Below are 22132 nucleotides of genomic sequence, written 5' to 3'. Positions count from 1 at the left end.
ACAATTGTCACAGGAGCTATGAAATCCAAGGCTAAGGGCGACAAGAAGAAGTGAAGTCATAAAAAGAGACTTGAGCAGATCTCAAAGTTCAAAATACTCAAAGACTCTCTCCCATAATACCTTGGGAGGCTTACAACATGGCGAGTAAGTTGCCCATTGAGGAGGCATTAGAAAGGAATGATTTGCTCAACTATTTCCAACTACCCCCATGTAGAATTGATATTAAGAGATCCCATGAGCTCTACACAAAATCATAGAGGAGGGTACAACTGAGATATCCACCCTCGATAATGACAAAGCCCAAGTAAAAATCACATCAAATCTAATTGCAAAAGCCTTAAGTTTATCAGAAAAAGACCTGGATGATATATTACACCAAACCATATAGTGGACATAGCATACACTTGGGCTCATCAGTGGAACACACTGGTAACTATTGATCATGCGCAGTATCTACTCAAACTGCTCACAAAGAAGAAGAAGCACACCCAGCTTTTATATATGTTAGCTCAGAAAGTTTTGACTAGGATATCTTACCAAGCTATTGGAGTAGCTAAGATTTAGCGGACGCTCCTTCTCAAAATGACTGGATCCAGATCCAAGAGGAATAAAGTGAAGAAGAAATGACAAAGTCGGGTTCTACTCATACCACTTCCCGTACACGATCTAAAAGAAAGTTGCAAGAGTTAGAGTCTTATGAAGAAGAGCAAGAAGATAGAAAGGATAAGAGATCAATGCCCATGCCTAAACCTAGTAAGGAGGATAAGGCCTAAAAGAAAGCCTAAGAAGAGAATTAGTGGAAGAATTCAAGAAAAAAAGAGTTGACAAAGGAGATTTTGCTGATAAATGGATACCTGCAAGATCCGCACCAAGAACCATTAGCAACCCCTGTCAATGTTAAGCAACTAGAAGAGATGTGGGCTCAAATGGAGAGATGCAAGCTAGCATAAGAAGAAGCAAATAAAGATGTAGAAGACACAAAGAGGGAAAAGGAGAGACCAGAGTTTGACAGCTACACAGAGAGCTCACACTCTTAATCTGACAACTAATCTCATGGGAACTTTGGTTATGAAACAACGCAAGCTCAAGAGGCCCAACCCAAAACATCATAGGCTCAAGACACCCAAGAGGAACCAAGGGATCAAGAAGCTATCCAAAGCAACAAAATCCTCTTGTTGTGGTCCCATAGGAAATTAGACCGCCAGTTCCTATACCTAGTACCTCTACGTGGCAATGGAGAATGATTGACCCATATTACCAAGTGCTCCAAAGGGTTGCTACTGATCGACATGTATAATGTGGCTATGCAAGAGCACAAATAGGATCAAAACATGGTGGTATACAAGGCAACATTGTAAGGTTTTTGTACAATCATTATTATGAATGAATGAGCGGATAAGGTAACTTTGTGTTGTTCCTCTTCTTTCAACTTAGCCTCATGAATGCTCCTTTCAGATTTGGCTCTCAAGTTGCCAATACCCAAGTAATCTCGAACGGTTGCATCACTCACCTTACTTGAATTCAAGCATGCTGAGCAGGTCCTGTGGATAGTGGGCAATGCCAACATAATGAAGACTCTAGAGAACACAAATTTGTTCTTTTACTATTTGTGGAGTAGGTGCCAATCGTCCGTCTCCACTAATCAGGATCAATTTGGATGATCAATACAAACATTGAAGGCATGTGCAAAAGCGACTTGAACAACAATAGAGGGAGGTGGTGGAGTAGGAGCAGTTGAGGACGGTGCTGCAAGATTTTTGTAAGGTGATCGAGGGCCCACAACAAAAGGCAGAAGCTCGACTGTGTCACCCAGCTTCCACTCAAGGTGGCAAAGGGGGAATGTCCAAGCTTGGTGGAAAAGGAAGAGGATTACTACGCTCCCATCTGGGTGACATTGGGGGCAGACCTATTGGAAGCTTTATTGGCAAACTATGAAGCCATGCAAGACATGATACATGTAAAGTAATGGCCAAATGCATCAGAGACTGACAACTTTCCTTCCCTTTCATCTTGGCCACATCTAATGGCTGGCATAAAGGCATGGGTGAGGATGCAACAACTAAAGGTCTTGGTTTACCTATATCAATTTCTACTGATATAATTTTGAAGCTCTCATTTGCTCATCTTGAGGGGTAGGTGGAAAGACTCCACGAAGAGAAAACTAACCGCTCATAGACTCTTCGACGTGCAAATGTGTAATAGCTGATGTGATGCACACACACAATAAGCTCTCCAACGTGCCTAGATCACCACCTACATCAGATCTATCCTTGTCGTGATTAGGATTTTTGTAGTACTACTTCTATGGTATTCTTGAGAAGTTGTAATGCATCTCTTAGCTTCCTGGCGAGCCTCTGCTTTACAAATTCCTTGTGAGAAAGGATCCTATGCCTCTCCTTGTTCAAATCCTAGAGTGTGTAGATTGCAAGATATGCCCAAAATGGTTGAGACAAATCCTTGCTCTACAGCTAGATAGTAAACAGTTTACTTAGGACGTTAGCTTGAGCCCAAAACTCCATGACTGAAGATTGGGCTAGAATTGAAGTGACTGAAATGACGGAAGTATAAAAGACAAAGAAACCATAACAGAGAGGATGATATTTACTCGGTTGCCTCCTTAGATACCAACATACCAATTTGAAAGACCATCTCATGTCTGAACCACTGCCATGTTTGACTTAGTTTAATGGGTTTTAGCAAAATACAAAGTTAATATTGCTTTAAATGGTTGTTGAGCTTTTCATTTAAATAGTAAACCGTAGTTTTGAAACAACAAAATGAGGTGCCCCCCACGTCAGTATATGCAACTTGCTAATTGAGTCATTTTATTGTAATGATTGCGATGCCAAAAGTTTTAAATTGAGAATTCATCACTACAGTAAACCCTACACCGTTTTTATAACATAGAACATAAAGTTATCTGTGCTTCTCTTGAAGTTTAATCTATCTCTGGATCTTTTGTAATATTTGTATGAACTCTTACACATGTCAAAATTCACTACATGAAGGCTAAAGTCCAAAAAGCTCATGTGCACACGATAAAAAGAGAGAGAGAAAGAGAGAGGCCGCACTAGTTTGTTCAAGACTAGCCTATGATGAAATCCCGAGGACTAACGCAGCAAATTCTAGATCAACTTCACCGCCATCCTCAGCTTCCACTCTTGCTGCGTGCTTCACGAGCGCTTTCGGAGCGCCTACTCACATCTCGCTTCAGACCTCTCATTGTTCCCAAGCAGGCGGTACGTTGTGTTTCTCATGATGTTGGAGATAATAGACAAGGCAGCTACTTCGATCCTCCCTTCTGGGATTCCACCTATGCCTCTGATTCCGAGCCTTTGGAATGGTACCAGAGCTACTCCGAGCTCGCATCCCTTCTCAAACGGTATATTCCATTGGGTTCTCGCGTCCTTATGTCCGGCTGTGGTAACTCAGGTTAGCATTTCTACAACTATTTGGCACATGGTGTTGTTCTTACATCCATACTTAAATTCAAGTAGAGAATGCAGAGGATAGAGGTACTTCACCAGTTTTTTGCACTCTAGTTTTGTTATTGTGGAAGGAAGACTGATAGGTTTTTCACGGTGTTGTATGATGATGTGTCTTTGCCAGAGTGCAATGATGGCATCATTCTGACGATGCCAAGGTATTTCCAACAGAGCGTCACAATCTCCAAGCTTCATGATATGAAAGGGAACTTGGCCATGGTATCCTTGGATGGAACTCAGAGTGACCCAACGAGTGGAGTAACTTTTGAACAGAATAAATTTTGATTTTTTTGACAAAATCAGAGGGAATAAAAGTTTCACAGATTCTTGGATGAATGTATTGCCCTGAAATTTGCCTTGGGCTATGCATAACTCCTTGGTGAAATCTGGAGCATTTAAGATGCCGTAAACATTGGTACAAGTCCAATGGTTGTTTTACTTTCTTAGCAGGTGGTTGTATTGTCAGTCATCTGTAGGCCCTAGACAGCTTTTAAGAGGATGATTTTAATCAAAACTTATGAAGCCTTCTTCTTGAAGAGTTTTTGTTTGTTTGGAAGTGACCTGAAGATGTTAAGATGTCTGGATGCGGAGTGAATATTAGCCCAAGTCAGCGAAAAACAGGGAGCACCCATTTTGCATGACTCGAGGTCACCCTGCTCTTGGATCTCTCTCTCTCTCTCTCTCTCTCTCTCTCTCAAAGGGGCTGTATTTTGTGTACAAAAGAGACCTCTGGAGATGCTCAATAGCCTATTACCCAACAAAAGTACAAAATCAAGATAACAATGTGAAGGCTATGTAAATGGTCAAGGTCGCATGTACGATGAGTGTAGAATGAACCATTGGGGAGGTGCATAGTGCCATGAGATGTCCATGTGTGAAGAAAGGCGCATCTACGGACTCACGGAGCTTTGTTGCCCTAGAGGAGCTTGTTGAAGTATCCCACTGACTACGAAGAGTATGCAGCAACTCAATCCAAATGGCGAACAAATGGTAGATGTAGGGGAAGACTGTGAGCCTCGAATGTGAGCACATCGAGCCTTCCACATGGTCCAAATAGTGACACTGCATATTACTGTGAGTCCTTTGACTCTAATACCCACAAAAAACATGATTTGAAGACCATTCACCCTTCCTTATTATGACTTGATTGTGATGTGCAGCGCCACGGTCATTGCACATACACAACAGACACAATGCCCATACACAATAACACATGCAATTACAGATTAGAGCTCTCAAATAATTGCAAGAGTAGAAGTCAGAGATAAGACTTGAAAGTTGAGCCATAATATTGAGCTTAATTTTGGCTAACAAGGCCCACCAAGGCGCTACAAAAAAACCAAAGGTGACATATACCATAATGAGACTATAAGGGGGTCAAACCACAATACCAAAAGACCAAAGGTGACAAATACCATAAAAATGCTACAAAGAGGTAAGGATAATGGAAGTCCTAAAGTCTCAACTCTCGAGTCTCAAGACTCAAGAGTCAAGAGCCACTAGCCTGAGAAGCCTCCCAATTCGTAGTAGCCGACTGTACGTCATGCACATACTCCCATTCCTCATCATCGAGCTCTAGGCCCGGCAACCTCAGCCATGGATGAAGTACCAGGCGTCGGTGCCTCTGTATCTCCACCCGCGTGAGGAGCCTCTTGTGCCATCTCCCACTGTGTGAAAGGATTTGTCTGTTTACCTGCACTCTTGCAAAGCATTTTCAAATTTGCGCTGATAAAGACAAGATCATTTGCCTTCTCCACTCCAAGCCGATTCCTCTTCTTGGAAGCAATGTGGCTAAAGGTACTCCACAATTGCTCCAAGCATGAGGTACTAACTGACTGACTGAGAATACGGATCGCCAATCTCTGAAGCTCAGGGCCATCATAGCTATAGTCCTCCCACCATAGCACTGAACCTATCTTTCTGCGATCAATCTGACCATCTGAACTGCCAAATGACCCCCATATCTTTTGTACTGTCTCAACTGATCTCTGACAATGCGTCGCCAATCTCTGTCTAGAACCATCTTGTTTAAGATCTCTGTAAATTGGTTCATGACTTCTCTATCTGTCTCTTGCCTTGCATCTTGGAACTCTGGATCCACCATGTACGCTGCCCCATGTAAAGGAGAGGCATATGAATTCCACCTCGAGCTGCAAAGCGCATGGATCTCCTCATATCGCTCTGCATCCGGCTCAAGCTGTGCAAGCTCCTCAATCATGCGGTCCATTGCCTCATAAACCTTGCCAATGCGAGGGTCCATGCCATCCACAACTCCAAGTAAATGAACCACCAGTTTTACTTGTGCGTCTAGACTCTTGAGCTCCTTCCAGAACCCAAGATCCTCTGCCTTCTCCTTGCACAAAATCCCTGCAACTGTCTTTGCATAGGGGGAGGTGGTGAATGCATCATTGATGAAGACATGTCGGACCGCATTTTGACATTCAGACAGCCTGCGCATAAGAAGAATGTTGAATGCGAAGCGGGTGTCTGAATACTTTAGAAGCACTTTGCGGCCCAACCTCTTGAGGTACTCGTTCCGAACCAAGTTGTGATTGTTGATGAAAGTAACAATCTTCACTGCATCAACAATGACCGGCGCGATCCATTCTAGCTTGCCGATGTCTTTTAGAAGGTTTTTCAAGCAGTGTGCCATGCAAAAGCACACTGTCAGATGCGGATAGTGGCCCTCTACAATGTGAGAAAGGCCACCACGTGTTGCTGATCTTCTTCTTGAGAAAACGCTAGGGCTCCTGTTGAGGTGCTGCCTGATTGCTGGTGCCTGCCTCCTTGTGTCCCTACTTCTTCTGCTTCTACTGAGTGCCCAATGGTTTTCTTTTATAGTTCTTTAGCAAATTGTCCTACTTACTTTTCCAACAAAAGTCACTTATTAATAAATAAGTGAGAAATGTGTACTTTGGCAAAAAGGGTTTTATGCTCTGGAAAATGCTCATGATGAGTATTGAATGTCGTGCTAATGATCATGCTGTGTGCAATCAGAGGGTATGCAACTATTCTAAGTACCTGGACATGCACGGCCTACGCACTTGGCTCACAAGGGTTCCAGAACACTGCCTAGGCTTCTTAAACCCTAGAAGTAGGAACAGCTTGTCCACGACTCCACGTACACATAGGGTTAGATGTGCACATGACACATAAAGTCCCACAACCGCATTCAAAATCCTAACAAGAACTCAACTGTGAGACCCTCCTCTTGCCAATGAAGTGCTACAGCAGGATGAGCCTCTCCGTGCTGCCAGTATGTGACGTCCTAGTCGAACAATGTACTGAAAGAAAGGAATTCCAGGGTGGTCGGCTGAAGAGAAGGGGTCTCTCCAAAACCACTCGCCAGGGTTCCACTGCACTCGTGCCAGAGGGCAGCTCTTTCAAGCCCAAAGCCTCCAATGGCCTGTCTCAAGATCTGCCGGGTCAGGATCTATAACACAAGTCCTCCCACAGATGCCCACTACTTGTATCCTCTGAAAACAGCGCACTGCAACCCGTGGAGCCTCTACTGAGACTCTGTGTAGTCGACCCTCGCCCAGTTGCGTGAAGGCCCCCATCCATTTGGGAGCTGCAGTCTTGAGATGAGTGAGCCACTCAGTTGGTAAAGCCTCTGTGATGTCCTGGCACATGCTCTGCGCCCCTCTCATGCCCTGTAGTCGCTGGATGTTCTATACCTCCTTTGGCAAACCTGAAAACTGAAGCTAGTCGCCTAGAGTGCGTCTGGACCCTCTGCCATGGGACCCCAAGAAACGTGAGGCCTACTAACAACCAAGTGGCCTCTCTGAGTGCTAACCATGGGGTTCCAAACAAGGGGCTGTCTTAAGCGCTCCTCCGTGCTAGTGGGCTTGTGGTGCTCCAGGCCACTCCGCAGCTGCTCTAAAGAGCGGAGTAGGCTCACAACAAATCGATCCTCCACTCTCCTGCTCAGACCAACTCTGTGCATCTCTGTAAAGATCGACCTGATGGAAGGGCTCCAAGGGCCTCTTGCATGAGGCACTCGAGCTCTAAGCCGCTCAAGCAACAACTCCTTCCAGGGCTCCTCCCCTGGAAGCAGTCCTCTGACAACAAACTTTCCAAGAAGTGCTCTGCTCTACTGTGTTGGGTCTATGATCCCCAACACCCCTTGAGAACATGGTAGAGTGATGACTTGCCAGGCTACTTTGGCCTAGGCTAACTGAGTATCTCGCCTTGACCAAAGAAAATTCATGATCAGCCTCTCTAATTGGCTGATATAGGAGCTTGAGAAGATCTAGCAAGACGTGATGCATCACATAGTAGCCAACAACACCTGGTTGTCACTACAACTCTGCTTGCCAAAGAGAGCCGTGCCAAACTCGAGTGCAACAACTTCCTCCGAATGGACAGGAGGAGGGGAGCAGTCTGCTGCTCAGGGGACAAGTTTAGACCAACCTGACGACGCAAGTAACGAACTGCAGCCATGGGGGAATCCTGTTAGACTTACACCACTCTGCTGCTTCACAGGTCTAGGGCATACTTGTACGGCTAGTATGTCTTCGGGCTGGCCACCCATACTCTAGGTTGTACCTGGTCCGGCCGCTCGAGTTTGGGGCCGGCCGCCCTCATATATTTCCATATATCATTTTTCTGTTGGGTCGTGGGGATTTTTATCAGGCCTTGCCCTACCGCCCCTTGGACACCTATTTATAGGGCCAGGGCGGTACCCACTTCCATATCTCATCTCATCTTACAGAGATCACACATCTGATTGTATTGGGTCTTCTGCTCTGGTAGTCAGTGGGGGCCTGATCGCCCCCTCTTTACCATCTCTGGCGTTTGTGTCTCTCTCTCTCTCTCTCTCTCTCTCTCTCTCTCTCTCTCTCTCTCTCTCTCTCTCTCTCTCTCTCTCTCTCTCTCTCTCACGCTTCTGCACACGCGCACTCTCACATGGTATCGGTTGCCAGTTGAGTCCAGGGCGCTTCTTCCGCATCAGGTACTCCTCCCAAGATCAAATCAGCCAGCGTTTTTGCAACTAGAGCTGGATCTGCCACCGTTTTTACATCAGCCAGGCAAGTGCAGAAACGGGAGCCATTTCTGTTGCAGAGGACCTCACCTCAACCTACGTTTTTTGCAAGAAACACCAGATCTGCTGATTTCCTTGCTAGCGCTACCATTTCTGGACATCTTTGTTGCGGAAAACCCCTCCAGATCAATTTGCGTTTTTGACCTTCATCTACGTTTTTGGGTTTTCAGCCCATTTTCGGTGGTTTTATTGGTCACTTTGTGTCGTTGACTCCTTCCACAAGTTGCTGGGCACCTAGGCAGGAGGGCAACGCTCAGTTTCTGGACCCCAGATCTTGCCACCACCTACCCGGCCTTGGCATCCGGTGCATTGCTGGCGAGTATCCTCTCCGTCTTCATCAGATTTCATCCATACATACCTGCTGTTTTTTTCTCTGTTTTAAGCCCTCCGACGGTTGTGCACACAGAGATAAACCCTCCCTACACCCTCTGCACCGCTCCGGACTCTGCCGGTAGCGTACGAGCATGCTGAAAATCGCTGGGCAGCAGCGTTTTCATCACCTCGCAGTTGTGTTTTTGGGTGGACAGCAACCACATGGTTTAAGTTTTTCACAATGGATGAAGTTAACCTCCTACCATGTCACGTGACACATCCAACCCTATGTGTCCGTGGACAAGCTACTTCATAACAAGGGTTCCGTCAGTCTAGTCAGTCTAGATTAGAAGTGTTCTGGTACTTTTGTGAGTCTGTTCGCAGACCGTGCATGCCCAGACACTTAGTATAGATGCATATCCTCTGGTTGCACACAGCATGATCATAAGCATTCCCATCAAAATCCATCAGAATCCTTTAGGGGAATTTTTGAGTGTATTTTACCTATTTTCCCTATTTCTGACAAAATTCTCACTAATTATTTTTAAGTGACTTTTGTTGGGAACTGAGTAGGGCAGATTGGGTAAGATAATATATAAGCAAACCAAGGCTAGCGCTATTTGGCAGATGAGCAAGAAGAACACAGGCACTCGGCAACAGGTTCCCCCTCTCTCAGCAAGACTCCCACCCCTTGGGAGATTCCTTCATAACAGGCGATTCCCCATACCTAGCGTTTTCATCAGAAGCAACTAGCACCAGAGAACTTCAGCCCTTGGCATTTTCAGCATCAGCCACCCTCGCCGTAGCCTCTCAGCAGTAGCGTTTTTCATCATAGCAGCATCGCTAGAAGACTCCTCAGGCCTAGCGTTTATCATCCAAGCCTCTGTCGCCACAGATTTCAGCCCTTGGGCGTTTTCAGCAGGCCTTTGTCGCCCTCTTTCCATAGCCATTTCAGCCTCACGACAGCAACAGAATTTCAGCGATAAAGACCAGCAAACCAGCGTTTTTTCTTGGCGTTTTCAGCAATAGCAGAATTCAGCCAGCAGTGTTTCTGGACAGCAGATAAAGAGCATCAGATTTCAGCCACAACATCGGTCTTGTCATCACCGTCGTCGACATCGACCTAGCCTAGACTTGCATCAGTCACATGCATCCACTTTGTACCAGTTTGTGCAATCAATCGTAGACCACTCTCGCCAACAAGAGTGGGACCTTCGGAGGAGGGTTTTACATCGTCCTTGGTGTCGTATTTCTCTTCTCTCTCTATCTCTCAGTCTCATACACTTGCACGCACAGTGTCCATTCACTTTGTTTATGATCATTGCACTCTCTCATTAAGAACGGAAGGCTCTCCCTTCCATAAGAACAAAAAGGAACCTTGAGCATATTATGGAGCACTCATCTTGAGAAAGAACAACATTCATTCCGCTGCACCTTACATTGGTATCAGAGCTTTGGCAGTGTTCTGTATCACTCAAGGAAAGAACCACAAGAATCAAAAGAATTTTTTTTGCTTGTTGCGGCGCACGAACCCAAGTTCTCTTTGGCGTGTAGATTTCTAATCGTGTTTTTGAAGAGTGACAGGAATCCCAGGAAAGAAGGGCTTGTCCAGCCTCCCCTTGTGCCTCTTTTCACTCATTGAGAGCTGACCGTGTACTTAGTGGCCGGCCAATCGACGTGAGGTGGGAAAAGCAACCTTGGTGTGAGCGCAAGGCCGCCAAGGGGTGCGCCCGCGGAAAAGAGCAGAACTTGGGTGAAGAGAAGATCCTTCTCAAACACGGATTGCAAGCGAAAGAAGACCCTCAAGAACCTCAAGAACCCAAGACCCGCAAGAACCCAAGTTCCTTGTGAACTTAAGAACCAAAGATGATAGTGCATGGTCATCACCCGAAGCGGAATGGATACTTCGCATACAGGTGGTGAGCATGGGAGCGGTGAAGAAGAGTCTTCCCCACCAGGAGGTTTTCCCGACCCTCCCTCTTCCCCATCTACGCCACGAGTTGTACCAAATTCTATGGAGGCGATGGTCAAGTCGATGATGGAGATGATGGCACAACAACAAGAAATGAATCGAGTTGCAATGGCACAACTAGAAAGAAAAGCAGAACGACAGGAAGCCATGGAGCATGAATGCCAACTCAGACAAGACACCTTTGAGCGTGATCGTGATCAAGCGCGCTTGGCGGCCGAAGAACGATAGGCCGAGCGTGTGGTACAGAGTGAACAACGCATGCAAGAGTTGGTAAGACATGTTCTCGCTTCGAAGACCGAGCCAGCTAAAGATGTTGGTAGTTCCTCAAGTGGCGCAAGCCGGGATGCGGACTCCAACAACCCAGTCACAGAGAAGTTGAGTTTCAGTAAGTATGATGGTAAGATGGATGCTACGGTTATTTATTCTTGGTTGCATCAATTTAATGCTTATTTTGCGACGACTAAGAGAACAAGAAATAACAAAGTTTTGACGACAGCCATGTGCCTTGCCGGTGATGCCATCAATTGGTACCACGCATGGCAAGAGGCACAATTAGCCGCGCACCTAGAGGAAGCCGACGAATTCACGCCCCTTTCCTTTAGTTGGGTTGATTTCCAAGACAAGCTCAAGGCGCGGTTTATGCCTCCTCAGTACCTAGCATGATTGAAAGAAGATTGGCGCAATCTCAAGCAACATGGTATGCCAATCATGTCTTTTTCTAACCGTGTTTTGCAGCTCGGCACTCAATTACGCAAATCGGATGATGAGCGCAAAGAGGCTTTCCTGTTTGGGTTAGACGAATACAGTCTTTGACCCCGTGGATCTCAACAAGGCGGTAGCGATTGCTCTCTCCCAAGAGATGAAGCACAACAAGGGAAAGCCTAAGGAGAACAACACTTCTCAAGGAACATCTCAGAATTCTCAAAACACGCAGAATGGTAAGAACGGTAAGAATGGTAATTCTTCTAGCCCTTCTTCCTCTAATTCCTCGGAAAAGAACTCTAACAATGAATCTAAGGGTAAAGGTAAAGCACCTGCAAAACCTAAGCTAACCCAAGATGAAAAAGCTGCACAAGGAATTATAGGAGGATACATCACGGCGGAAGAACAAGTGATTTATGCTAAGAAAGGTAGATGTTATCAATGTCACGTCAAGGGTCACATTAAGAAGGCTTGTCCTAAGACGGCCCCACCTAAAGAAACAAAGGCACCCACAGCAACCACAAGCACTTTAATGAACCAAGCTGAATCTTCTCATGACTCTGACACACACATTGATGAGTCTCTCATGAAGTGTTATGGTCATGTAAAGGGTCAGCGTTTTATCATATTGTTTGATCCAGGCAGTATGCATGATGTGATTAGTGCCTCTCTTGTTGAGAGACCCCGCCTAGAGGTTAGTCAGAAATCTCCTCTCGAGGTTTCTGGCTTCGCTCTTGGTATGGATTCTCTCATCACGAAAGAGTGCCTTGATGTGATGTTTACCGTTCAACAAGCTGCTTTCCGTCGGAAATTTCTTGTGTCTCCTCTCTCAGGATGTGATATGATTTTGGGCATAAGATGGTTTCGTGAGCTTAATCCTCTCATTGATTGGGAGGCTAACGCTCTCACTTTAAATGCCAAAACTAACTCCCCCCTCATCATTCGTGTTGAGGAGAGCTTGCATTCTTTGCCTCTCATCTCTCATGTACAGGTAAAGCGTGAATTACGACGAGGAGCACAAGTGGCATTCATCTATGCTGCTTTAGTTTCCCAGAGCATTTAGGCTCCAGCTAAGTATTCAGATTTGTTTACCAAGTTTAAACATCTCTTTTTTTCCACCTCGTCTCCCACCCGAGCGGCCGGAGGACCATCGCATCGAGCTTATGGAGGGGGCACAACCTGTCAGTAAGGCTCCCTATCGTTTGAACAAGACACAGGAGGAAGACTTAGAGCGACAACTCACGGAGTTGGTGGCTAGAGGATTCATACGTCCTAGTGTAAGTCCTTTTGCTGCTCCTATTTTGTTTGTTTGCAAGAAGGATGGTTCATCTCGTTTGTGTGTTGATTACAGGGCATTAAACAAGATGACCGTCAAGAACAAGTTTCCGATGCCTCGCATTGAGTATATCCTAGATAGGCTCAATGTGCCTAAGGTTTTCAGCAAGGTCGATCTCAAGAGTGGATACCATTAGGTATGGGTATTCAAAGGCGACATCTTCAAGACCGCTTTTCGTACCGAGCGAGGGTAATGGGAGTATATTATTATGCCTTTTGGATTGACAGGTGCCGTGGGTACATTTAATCGTCTCATGGTAGGTCGTTTCGGCGATACGATATGTGTATGTATGTTCATCTTTTTGGATGATATTCTCATTTTTTCTGTATCGTGGGAACAACATGAAAGAGATGTTGAAAGGGTACTAACCGTTTGGATGAGTGTCAGTTGTACATTGCAGCTAAGCAGTTTAAATTTTTTCTTACTAAAGTCACTTATCTGGGTTATACATAGAGAATTTTGCATGCATTGCTGCACCTATGACTGATGTTTTGAAAGGGGTAAAGACTCGCCGTCAGCGCGTAGACTTGTCCGAGGCAGCCATTGAGGCTTTCGCAGCTCCTAAGGTAGCGGTGACAGAAGCACCGTGTCTTATCCTTGCCTCTTAGGATGATCCCTTTGAGGTATGGACGGATGCGAGCAATGTCGCCATAGGCGCTGTGCTTCAGCAACATGGTCGTCCTGTAGCTTTCCTTAGCCGGAAGCTCCATAGTGCGGAAAAGAATTACTCAGTTTATGATAAAGAACTTTTGTCTGTCATTCACTCTCTTAAGCATTGGAAGCATTTTCTTTATGGTAGAGAGTTTACAGTTCGCATAAATCATCAATCCCTCAAGTGGCTCAAGTCTATGCCTAGTGCACATTGGAGTGATCGCCAAGCACGGTGGTCACAATTTTTTGAGCAATTTGGAGGTTTGATTGAGTACGTGCCTGGAAAAGCTAACCCTGTTGCAGATGAGTTGAGTCGCAAAGGACAGATTTTGGCTCTTGAGTCAAGATCCACATTTTCTATTCAGGGTGAGTCTTTTGACAGCATGAAGAATCAGAATGCGGATTCCGAGTTTGGTAAGCATTGGCTACAGGCTCTTGCTTCCCAAGGGCCAAGCAACTATCTCATTCGTGATGGTTTGTTGTATTTTCGTCAACGTTTATGTGTGTTGCTCTCTCTCAGGCCAACCATATTGCATGATGCACATGATTCTCTCTCGGGTGGGCATAGGGGAATGAACAGCACTTTGGAAAAAATAGAAAGATTCTTTTATTGGCCTAAAATGCGAACAGATCTGTTTTGTTATGTCACACAGTGCACTATATGTCAAAAGGTAAAAGCTCCTCAGGGTAAGCGGCAAGGCCTCTTGCTTCCGCTGCCTATTCCCGATGGACCTTTTCAAGATATTTCCATGGATTTTGTGACTAACCTACCACCAAGTTTGCATTAAGGAACACTCAATGTTTGACAATTGTTGATCGTTTCAGCAAGTTTTGCATGTTGATTCCTTGTAAAGCCACAGCTACTGCACAAGATGTAGCACGGTTGTTCATTAAGCATTGGTACCCCCCGTTAGAAAATTTCGGAGATCATTTGGAGAGCCTTGTAAGAAATTGTATCTCTCTCTAGAAACTTTTTTTAAAATGCACTTGCACCTTGTGATGAGTACGTCCAAAAGGACAACCAGACACTCTAAAAAGTAGATTTATATTTCCAATCGTCTTTGAAAACGGTCACTTTTTTATTTAATGCGAGCGTCTTTTTCAGGAGGCAGGTGTGGCGCATTCAATGCAGCTTACGTCATCATCACTAGAACTTGAAAAGTCACAAACTATCAAATGGTGATAGATTTTGAGGCTTTTGATACCACCAATGCATCCGGAATGCCAAAATACCCTAAAAACGAATGTCTACTTGTCTCATTCCGACATTTGGAGAGGCAAAAAATTATCAAAAAACCCCAAAAAATTGGCTTTTTACTTTAGGCGCGCGAGGAGGCATTCTAAAATTCTAGAATGCCTCCCTGCGCGCCGTTAGTACAAAGCTCTTTTTAGTGGTTTTTGGACACTTATCTTTCAAGAAAGTCCCTTTTTAGAGGTTTTTTGACATTTTCCTCTCAAAAAGCTCCCTAAAAAGAGGAAAAAAGGGGCTTTTTACTACTAACGCGGACGAGGAGGCATTTCAAAATTTTGGAATGCCTCCTTGCGCGCCGTTAGTAAAATGTTCTTTTAGGGGGTTTTGACATTTTTTGCCTCTTTGGATGTCAGAACAAGGCAATTGGACATTCATTTTTAGGATATTTGGGCGTTCTGGACGCATTGACAGAACCAAAAGTTTCAAAATCTTCCACCACTTGATAGTTTTGTGACTTTTTGAGTTCTAGTGATGACGTAAGCCGTATTAAATGCACCGCATCTACCTTCTGAAAAAGGTGCTCGCATTAAATGAAAGAGAGTGATCGTCTTCAAGAACCACTAGATTATTAAATGAGGAGAGGGACACCTTTTATATTTTTGTTAATATCAATCTATTTTTCTATGTAACGTAGGCTCTTCTCTCATTGGAGGAGCTTATTTTCCTCTCTTCCAAAAGGCCCTCCAAAAGACCTCCGAAATCTCCTAATGTTTGTGGTTTGCCAAAATCAATTGTTTTAGATAGGGATGTTAAGTTCACGTCGAATTTTTGGCACGCACTCTTTGAAAATTTTGGCACTAAGTTGAATTTTTCATCGGCTTTTCATCCACAGTCATATGGTCAAACAGAAATTTACAATCAATTGACTTGTGATGTTTTAAAGTCATATGTGCATGACCAACAGTCTCAGTGGGAGCTCTATTTCCCATTGGTTCAGGCTATTTTGAATGACTCTTTTTCTTCTGCAATTGGTCGAACTCCGTATGAGGCAGCTTTTGGCCGTCCGTTCCAGTCACTTTTGACTCACTTGGTCAGTCAAATGCTTGATGTCAATGCTGAAAGTGAGTCATTGGATGAGATTTCTGAGAGTGTGAAGCTTCGGCTAAGCAAGGCTCAGGAATCTTATTCACGGCAGGCTAACAAGCATCGCCAGGACGTTTCGATCAAGGAAGGAGATTGGGTGTATTTAAGAATGATGAAGCAACGTCTTAAGCAAGTTGGAAAAAAGTGTCCCAAGTTGTCTTTTCGTATGTATGGTCCATTTTTAGTCATTAAAAAGATAAACGAGGTTTCAATGAAATTGCAGTTGCCTAACTCATGGTCAATGCACAACGTTTTCCATGTTTCTTGGTTAAAAGTGTTTCAGGGAACACCTCCAAAAGACATTTCGGAAGAAGAAGAACCGGAGATCATCGATGAAGCTGAAGTCATGGAGCTGGAGCAAGTGTTGTTGCATCGGTTTCGACATGGTTTGAAGAAGCAAGTGAGACAATACTTTTTGAAGTTCAAGGATCGAGGGACCCATGAAGCGGTATGGGTCGACGAAGAGTTTTTCAAAGACTATCGAGAGTTGTTGACAGACTACAAGGAAGCCATGCAACTCGGTACTAGTACCTCGTTAAAAAAAGGAGAGGATGTCACGTGACACATCCAAACCTATGTGTCTGTGGACAAGCTACTTCATAACAAGGGTTCCGTTAGTCCAGTCAAAAGTGTTCTGGCACTTTTATGAGTCTGTTCGCAGACCATGCATGCCCAAGCACTTAGTATAGATGCGTTTGCGACCTTCAGAGTTGTTTACACTCGCCCTCGGTAACCTTACAGCAAACTTATCCCTCGACCTGGGCAGTAGGCCACTCCCAGCTCATTTACATTGAGAGCCACATCGAGTTGCGGTTTGGTGGCATTGTTGGCGCGGATTATGTTTAGGTTGACACCGGAGGATTGGAGGCAGGAGATACATGCAAGATGGCGTAGACATCTTAGCCTGGCCTTTTCTCTTCTCGGAGGATCTTCATAGTGCAGATAGCTCATTTTGGTTCCCTACGTGTACTGGATGATTATGTTGCAGACAGCTTGGTTTGACCACACCCTCTTCTCAAAGAACCTTCATAGCGCAGAGTGTTGAGTCTGGCTTTCCCCTCATCTTGGATTACCTTACCTACTGACAGGACACCATCCGGTGGTGGTCCGTGTTGTCTATCGGTGACTGCCGCAGCTTATGGTAGCTTCTACAGTGCAGACTGTTTAGTCTGGCTTTCCTTGATTCGGAGGACGGCGTAGATTTCTACATATGGCCTGCCTGGAGTTTTACACAGCTTAGCCACCTGGCCACACTGGGTTGCAGGTTCATGCATTGACAGGCTTCCGGTCATTCTCATGATGGTTCCTAGGCTTCTCCATTTTCTCCAGACGGTTTGACTACAGACACCACAGATCCTATTGGGTTGGACACTTGCAGGTCTATTGGCACTTCTTTCACGACAAGGAGTTGTTTTCACACTCAGTTCGGGACCTTCACACAATACCTTCACACTGTATTGGCGGAGTATAGCAGTTTACTACACTGCTTGTAATGGCACTTTACTATGGAGATTTCTTGGCAGTCGGAACACCCCAGACTGCTCCTACACTCATGGAGTATTGTCCTTCAGTGGACATGGCAGCAGGCATCTTCATCATTTGCCTCACATTTTCTCCAGACGGTTTGACTACAGACACCACAGATCTTATTGGGTTCGACACTTGCAGGTCTATTGGCACTTCTTTCACGACAAGGAGTTGTTTTCACACTCAGTTCGGGACCTTCACACTGTATCGGCGGAGTATAGCAGTTTACTACACTGCTTGTAATGGCACTTTACTATGGAGATTTCTTGGCAGTCGGGACACCCCAGACTGCTGCTACACTCATGGAGTATTGTCCTTCAGTGGACATGGCAGCAAGCATCTTCATCATTTGCCTCACATCTTCAGCTTCATGCGGTGCTGAGAGGGGGTGCTAAGACTTACACCACTCTACTGCTTCACAGGTCTAGGGCATACTTGTACGGCTAGTATGTCTTCCGGCTGGCCACCCATAGTCTAGGTTGTACCTGGTCCGACCGCCCACCTTTGTCCGGGCGCCCTCATATATTTCTATATAACATTTTTCTGTTGGGTCGGGGGGATTTTTATCAGGCCTTGCCCCACCTTCCCTTGGGCACCTATTTATAGGGCCAGGGGGGTACCCACTTCCATATCTCATCTCTTCTCACAGAGATCACACATCTGATTGTATTGGGTCTTCTGCTCTGGTAGTCAGTGGGGGGCTGATCGCCCCCTCTTCACCATCTCCGGCGTTTGTGTCTATTGTCTCTCTCTCCTCTCCTCTCTCACGCTTTCGCACACGTGCACTCTCACAAATCCACCGAAAACCCTCACCTGGTGACCAATCAGGCATAGGAGCACTACCAACCCAGAAAGCAACTGTCTTCCTCCAGTTGATCAGTGCGCCTGATGCACAACAGAAAACCTCATGAGCTTGCTCAGTAAGGTATACTGCCAAAAGATGGGCACTCATGCGTGCAATTTTCTCGCATTTGGCTTCTTGCTTAAAAATCTCTCAACTGGTGCATCAATTGACTTTGCAGCAGAGTAAAGAAAATGTTCTCCTTGTCATTTTGAAGGTAATGACGCGAACAGATTTTGTGGCCCAAAATAGCAGTTCACTAAATTCCATTGGACTCTCACTAGTCATTTGACCATCTTTCACCATTGGGACCACGTCCAAAAATGCAATGTAGCCTAGTTCTCGAGAGATTTTCTCTGGGTGACCCCACCTTGTCACTGTGCCTCGATTGAGTTAATTTCCTAGTATCCACCAACGTATTAAGTGCGACGAGCGGACCTAAATGACTTTGAACCGAGTCTAGACACCCTTCTACTACTGGAATTCGAGTGCCGACCAACTTCCCATCTGCGGGTGATACTACTGTTTCACACTGGCCATAAAATGTCCAACCATTTGCAACTTCAAAAAGAGGGTCCCAAAAATTAAACAAAAATCATTGGAAAGAAACCAATAACTCGAGTTAACAATTGCCATGTCCTCGTAACAGTATCACCTTCGGGAGGGAGTTGTGTTGCGAACCTGCACAGTAGGCAAACCTGCGGGCTTGGCCACAACGGAAGTTGCAGTGCGCTGTGACTCCAGAACCGTCCCGAACATGGAACCAATCTTGGGAAGTAAAGGGAGATACTCTCTCCTCAAGCCTGGGAAGTAGACCGAAATAAGCAAATCGGCCTCCTCCTCCAGGGCATCTCTAGTAGGGTCGAAACCATGATGCCATCGTCTGAAGTAAGCTCGAGTTGCTCGGATACTGAGCGGGCTCATCGATATCACCTTGGCCGTTATCTTTGGAGACTCGAACTCTATCTGGTAGTATCCTCTCCTGAGGATCTGGACATCGGTGACATCGGTGATCTTGCCCACATTAGAGAGGAGTCGGGCTTGAAGTAAATCCGGAACCTCGCCTCAGCTGGGTTGAGTACCAATGATCTTGCAGATAACCGAGGTGGCTTGAAGGGTTCCACCTCGGCTATCAAGCTCGCTTGCTCCTCTGGCGAAAGAGCAAGTCAAAGGGTCGGCTCCACGGTGTCGGGCAAGGGGGCTTCTGTAGAGTTCCTCTGAGGTGGAGCAAAGGCCACCATTCTACGTCTGCTGCTGGAAAGAAGGCGGCGTTGGCGTCGAGGCGATTACCAGGAGGCTGAAAGAGCACAGCCTACAGGCTGGTGGAGGTCGATAAGAAAACGGAAGCCGGGGAGTGAGAGGGTGGGCTGAGGGCAGGGGACGGGCTGGGGCAGCAAAGGTGTGCGGGCGCAGGGGCAGGGGCAGGGGGCAGCGCACGGGAGGGGCTGGGACAGCGTGGCTGAAGGGGAAGAGGCAGTGATGGCGGGGATGAGTGTGTGCAGGCAGCAGCGAGACTCTGCAAAGACCTGACTGATAGTAGTTTCATTCTCATCACCACTGATTTTCTACAATCATTTTCTTTAGAGTGGGCATGGATCTCTCTGAGGCCGTCCCTGTAGACCTATTATGTGCTGTGTTAGGATGCAATTGGGCACGTGGTAGACGATGATGGTACCGTCTCCCACCATCCCTACTACGCACAGAAATCTGGCTTTGATTATTATTAAACCATGATCCAAAGTTACATCGATGTTTCACGCAGACCTATTATATGTTGTGTTAGGATGCATTTGGGCATGGGGTAGACAGTGGCGGTACCGTCATCCACTGTCCCTAGTACACAGACATCTAACTTTGATTATTTCTACACCATGCTCCGAAGCAACATCGACATTTCATAAACTGGGTTTTATCTTATGGGTCCACTTTGCATTCTGCAGATGTTTAAAAATTCTTTCTTTCCCCCTTTCTTTCTATTCACATGATAGTAGGTGTTTTGGCATGATTCTTTTGAATGGGTTGGGACCTATCTTTTGATCAATTGGTATTTTTGTGATCTGTAGTGAGGCCCTGTGGGTGTGTCTAACAGAATTCTCGGAAGACATGGTAAAAGATGGATTCAAGGAGATAATCAACATCGACATCTCTTCGGTTGTCATTGAAGCGATGGAAAAGAAGTACCAACATCTACCTCAGCTGAAATGTATCCTGACACTTTATGGTCATTTAGACGTCTGTACCAAACATTCAGTCATAATGCTGGTAGGAAACAACATTTTTCTTCGATTTAGATAGATGAGATTTGTCCTTAATTCAGATTTTTAGATATGGCTATGGATGTTTTGGACATGTCTTACTTTGAGAAATGCTCTTTTGATTGTGTCATTGACAAAGGTGCGTAAAACAACTTAAAGAAGTTTCAATTGAAGTGGCACAAAATGCTGTTCGTGTTTAGTTCCTAAATCTGCAATAGTGGCCCGTCTTTTTGCAGGTACTTTGGATGCGATAATGGTACTATGAAATCCCACTACATTTAATTCAATCCTCCTGATTCGATTCACGAGGCTTTATGCAGAATAACGTGACAATATGTTCTATATGCAGTGTGTAGCAGGAGGGCCGTATAACATAGCTATGATGCTAGCAGAAATTGCAAGGTATGTTGTTTCAAACATTTAATTATTAAAATCGGTGGAGAAAACTTTCTTCTTCTTCCGACTGGTTAGGCTTGTCTTATGTTTATCAGACTTTTGAAGCCTGGTGGAGTGTATATGCTGGTATGTAGGTGTCTTTGCCTTTGCCTAAATGCTTCTGCAAATCTTTGATCTGCTGTGTTCTGTCTATAGATCAGTTTTGCAGGTCCTCAGCTGAGCCTGCCATTGTTAAACCGAGATGCCTTTGGCTGGAGCATTGATTCCCATGTTTTATGTAAGCTTGCCATTTTCTTTTGTAAGCTGCTATAGGGCTTTGCTTTTGTGTTCTTCTCAGGAATCTTACATTCTGCATTTGAAGGCGCGCGCGCACACACTCACAGACAAATATGTGTGTGCACACATGCAAATACACACTCATCAGGGAAGTTGGAACTTGCGAATCCTAAGAGAGGCCAAAACACTCAGAAAACAAGGGACACAAGAAAACGGACAAAGAAGACAAAGTTGTGGTCATATTCACGTTACCTCCAATACTTCTCGGCTGCTGGTTTAGTTGTAGGGGTTCAAAAAGTTACTCATTAATGTACTGACGTACCAAAGGAATGTGGAGACATCTTTTTGAGCCACATATGACAAGGGGCTGCAAGTCAAGATGGGAGGACAAGGGAGGGGAATTTTGATGCTCTATTTTTTCAATGTTTTGCACGTCAGTCTTTCAACCAAATTCTTTTGACACAGATAAACGCAGTTCTGGGGAGGGTTGCTCAGAAGCGTATTCCGAGCCAATCCCAATTAATGTGGAGGATGCACATATGAAGAATCAGATGGGTACGCATTCAAATTCCCTGTACATCTACATGTGCACTAAGGTGAGAATTCTTTCATGGGGTTAAGGTGATGCCATTGTAAGTTGAACTTATGCCCGTCATGTTGGCTTTGCAGCACCCCGATTCTGTCTAGGGTTTATTATTCTGAGGCAGGTTTGCATTATTCTGTCAAAAAGATCACATGAGGATAATGAGCTGGTGGTGAAAGACTTGGGTTCTCGATCAATTTATCCCCACTAAGACACCTTTTGCTCTTTGTGCCAGTAATCTTGTACTAGTTTAATCAGTGCTATGTGTTTCTATCATCTTCAAAAGCCTGGTGGCTACTCTTCTTCAGTTTTTTCCATCTCATGTTGCTAGAACCTACTCTTATGGTAATCCATTCTGAATTTTGCTCAGCTTTTTTGCGAGGGTATTACATTCTCGACCATCCATATGATGACTTT

The 22132-nt window shown here is 45.2% G+C and overlaps 1 protein-coding gene across 9 annotated transcripts; it reads left to right on the top strand.

Annotated features, from left to right (window-relative positions):
- Positions 1 to 3048: 3048 nt before the first annotated feature.
- LOC147452648 (uncharacterized) lies at positions 3049 to 22084 on the top strand. 9 transcript variants are annotated; one of them, XM_086518285.1, is made up of 10 exons: positions 3053 to 3239; positions 3351 to 3432; positions 20295 to 20408; positions 20531 to 20599; positions 20697 to 20716; positions 20810 to 20862; positions 20952 to 20982; positions 21052 to 21133; positions 21598 to 21687; positions 21802 to 22084. In XM_086518285.1, exons 1-10 carry the CDS (start codon positions 3093 to 3095, stop codon positions 21924 to 21926), a joined length of 813 nt encoding a protein of 270 aa, XP_086374411.1. In that variant the 5' UTR covers positions 3053 to 3092; the 3' UTR covers positions 21927 to 22084. The 9 variants fall into 9 exon arrangements, with proteins under 9 accessions (XP_086374412.1, XP_086374410.1, XP_086374406.1 ...); XM_086518286.1 differs by lacking the exons at positions 21598 to 21687; positions 21802 to 22084 and adding an exon at positions 21218 to 21591 and having other exon boundaries at positions 3049 to 3239; positions 3351 to 3382; positions 20269 to 20408; XM_086518284.1 differs by lacking the exons at positions 21598 to 21687; positions 21802 to 22084 and adding an exon at positions 21218 to 21591 and having other exon boundaries at positions 3050 to 3239.
- Positions 22085 to 22132: the final 48 nt, after the last annotated feature.

The sequence above is a fragment of the Adiantum capillus-veneris genome, chromosome 8, assembly GCF_014529385.1.
Source record: "Adiantum capillus-veneris isolate H3 chromosome 8, ASM1452938v2, whole genome shotgun sequence".
NCBI classification, from domain to species: domain Eukaryota; kingdom Viridiplantae; phylum Streptophyta; class Polypodiopsida; order Polypodiales; family Pteridaceae; genus Adiantum; species Adiantum capillus-veneris.
This window is presented reverse-complemented; position numbering and strand designations above follow the sequence as displayed.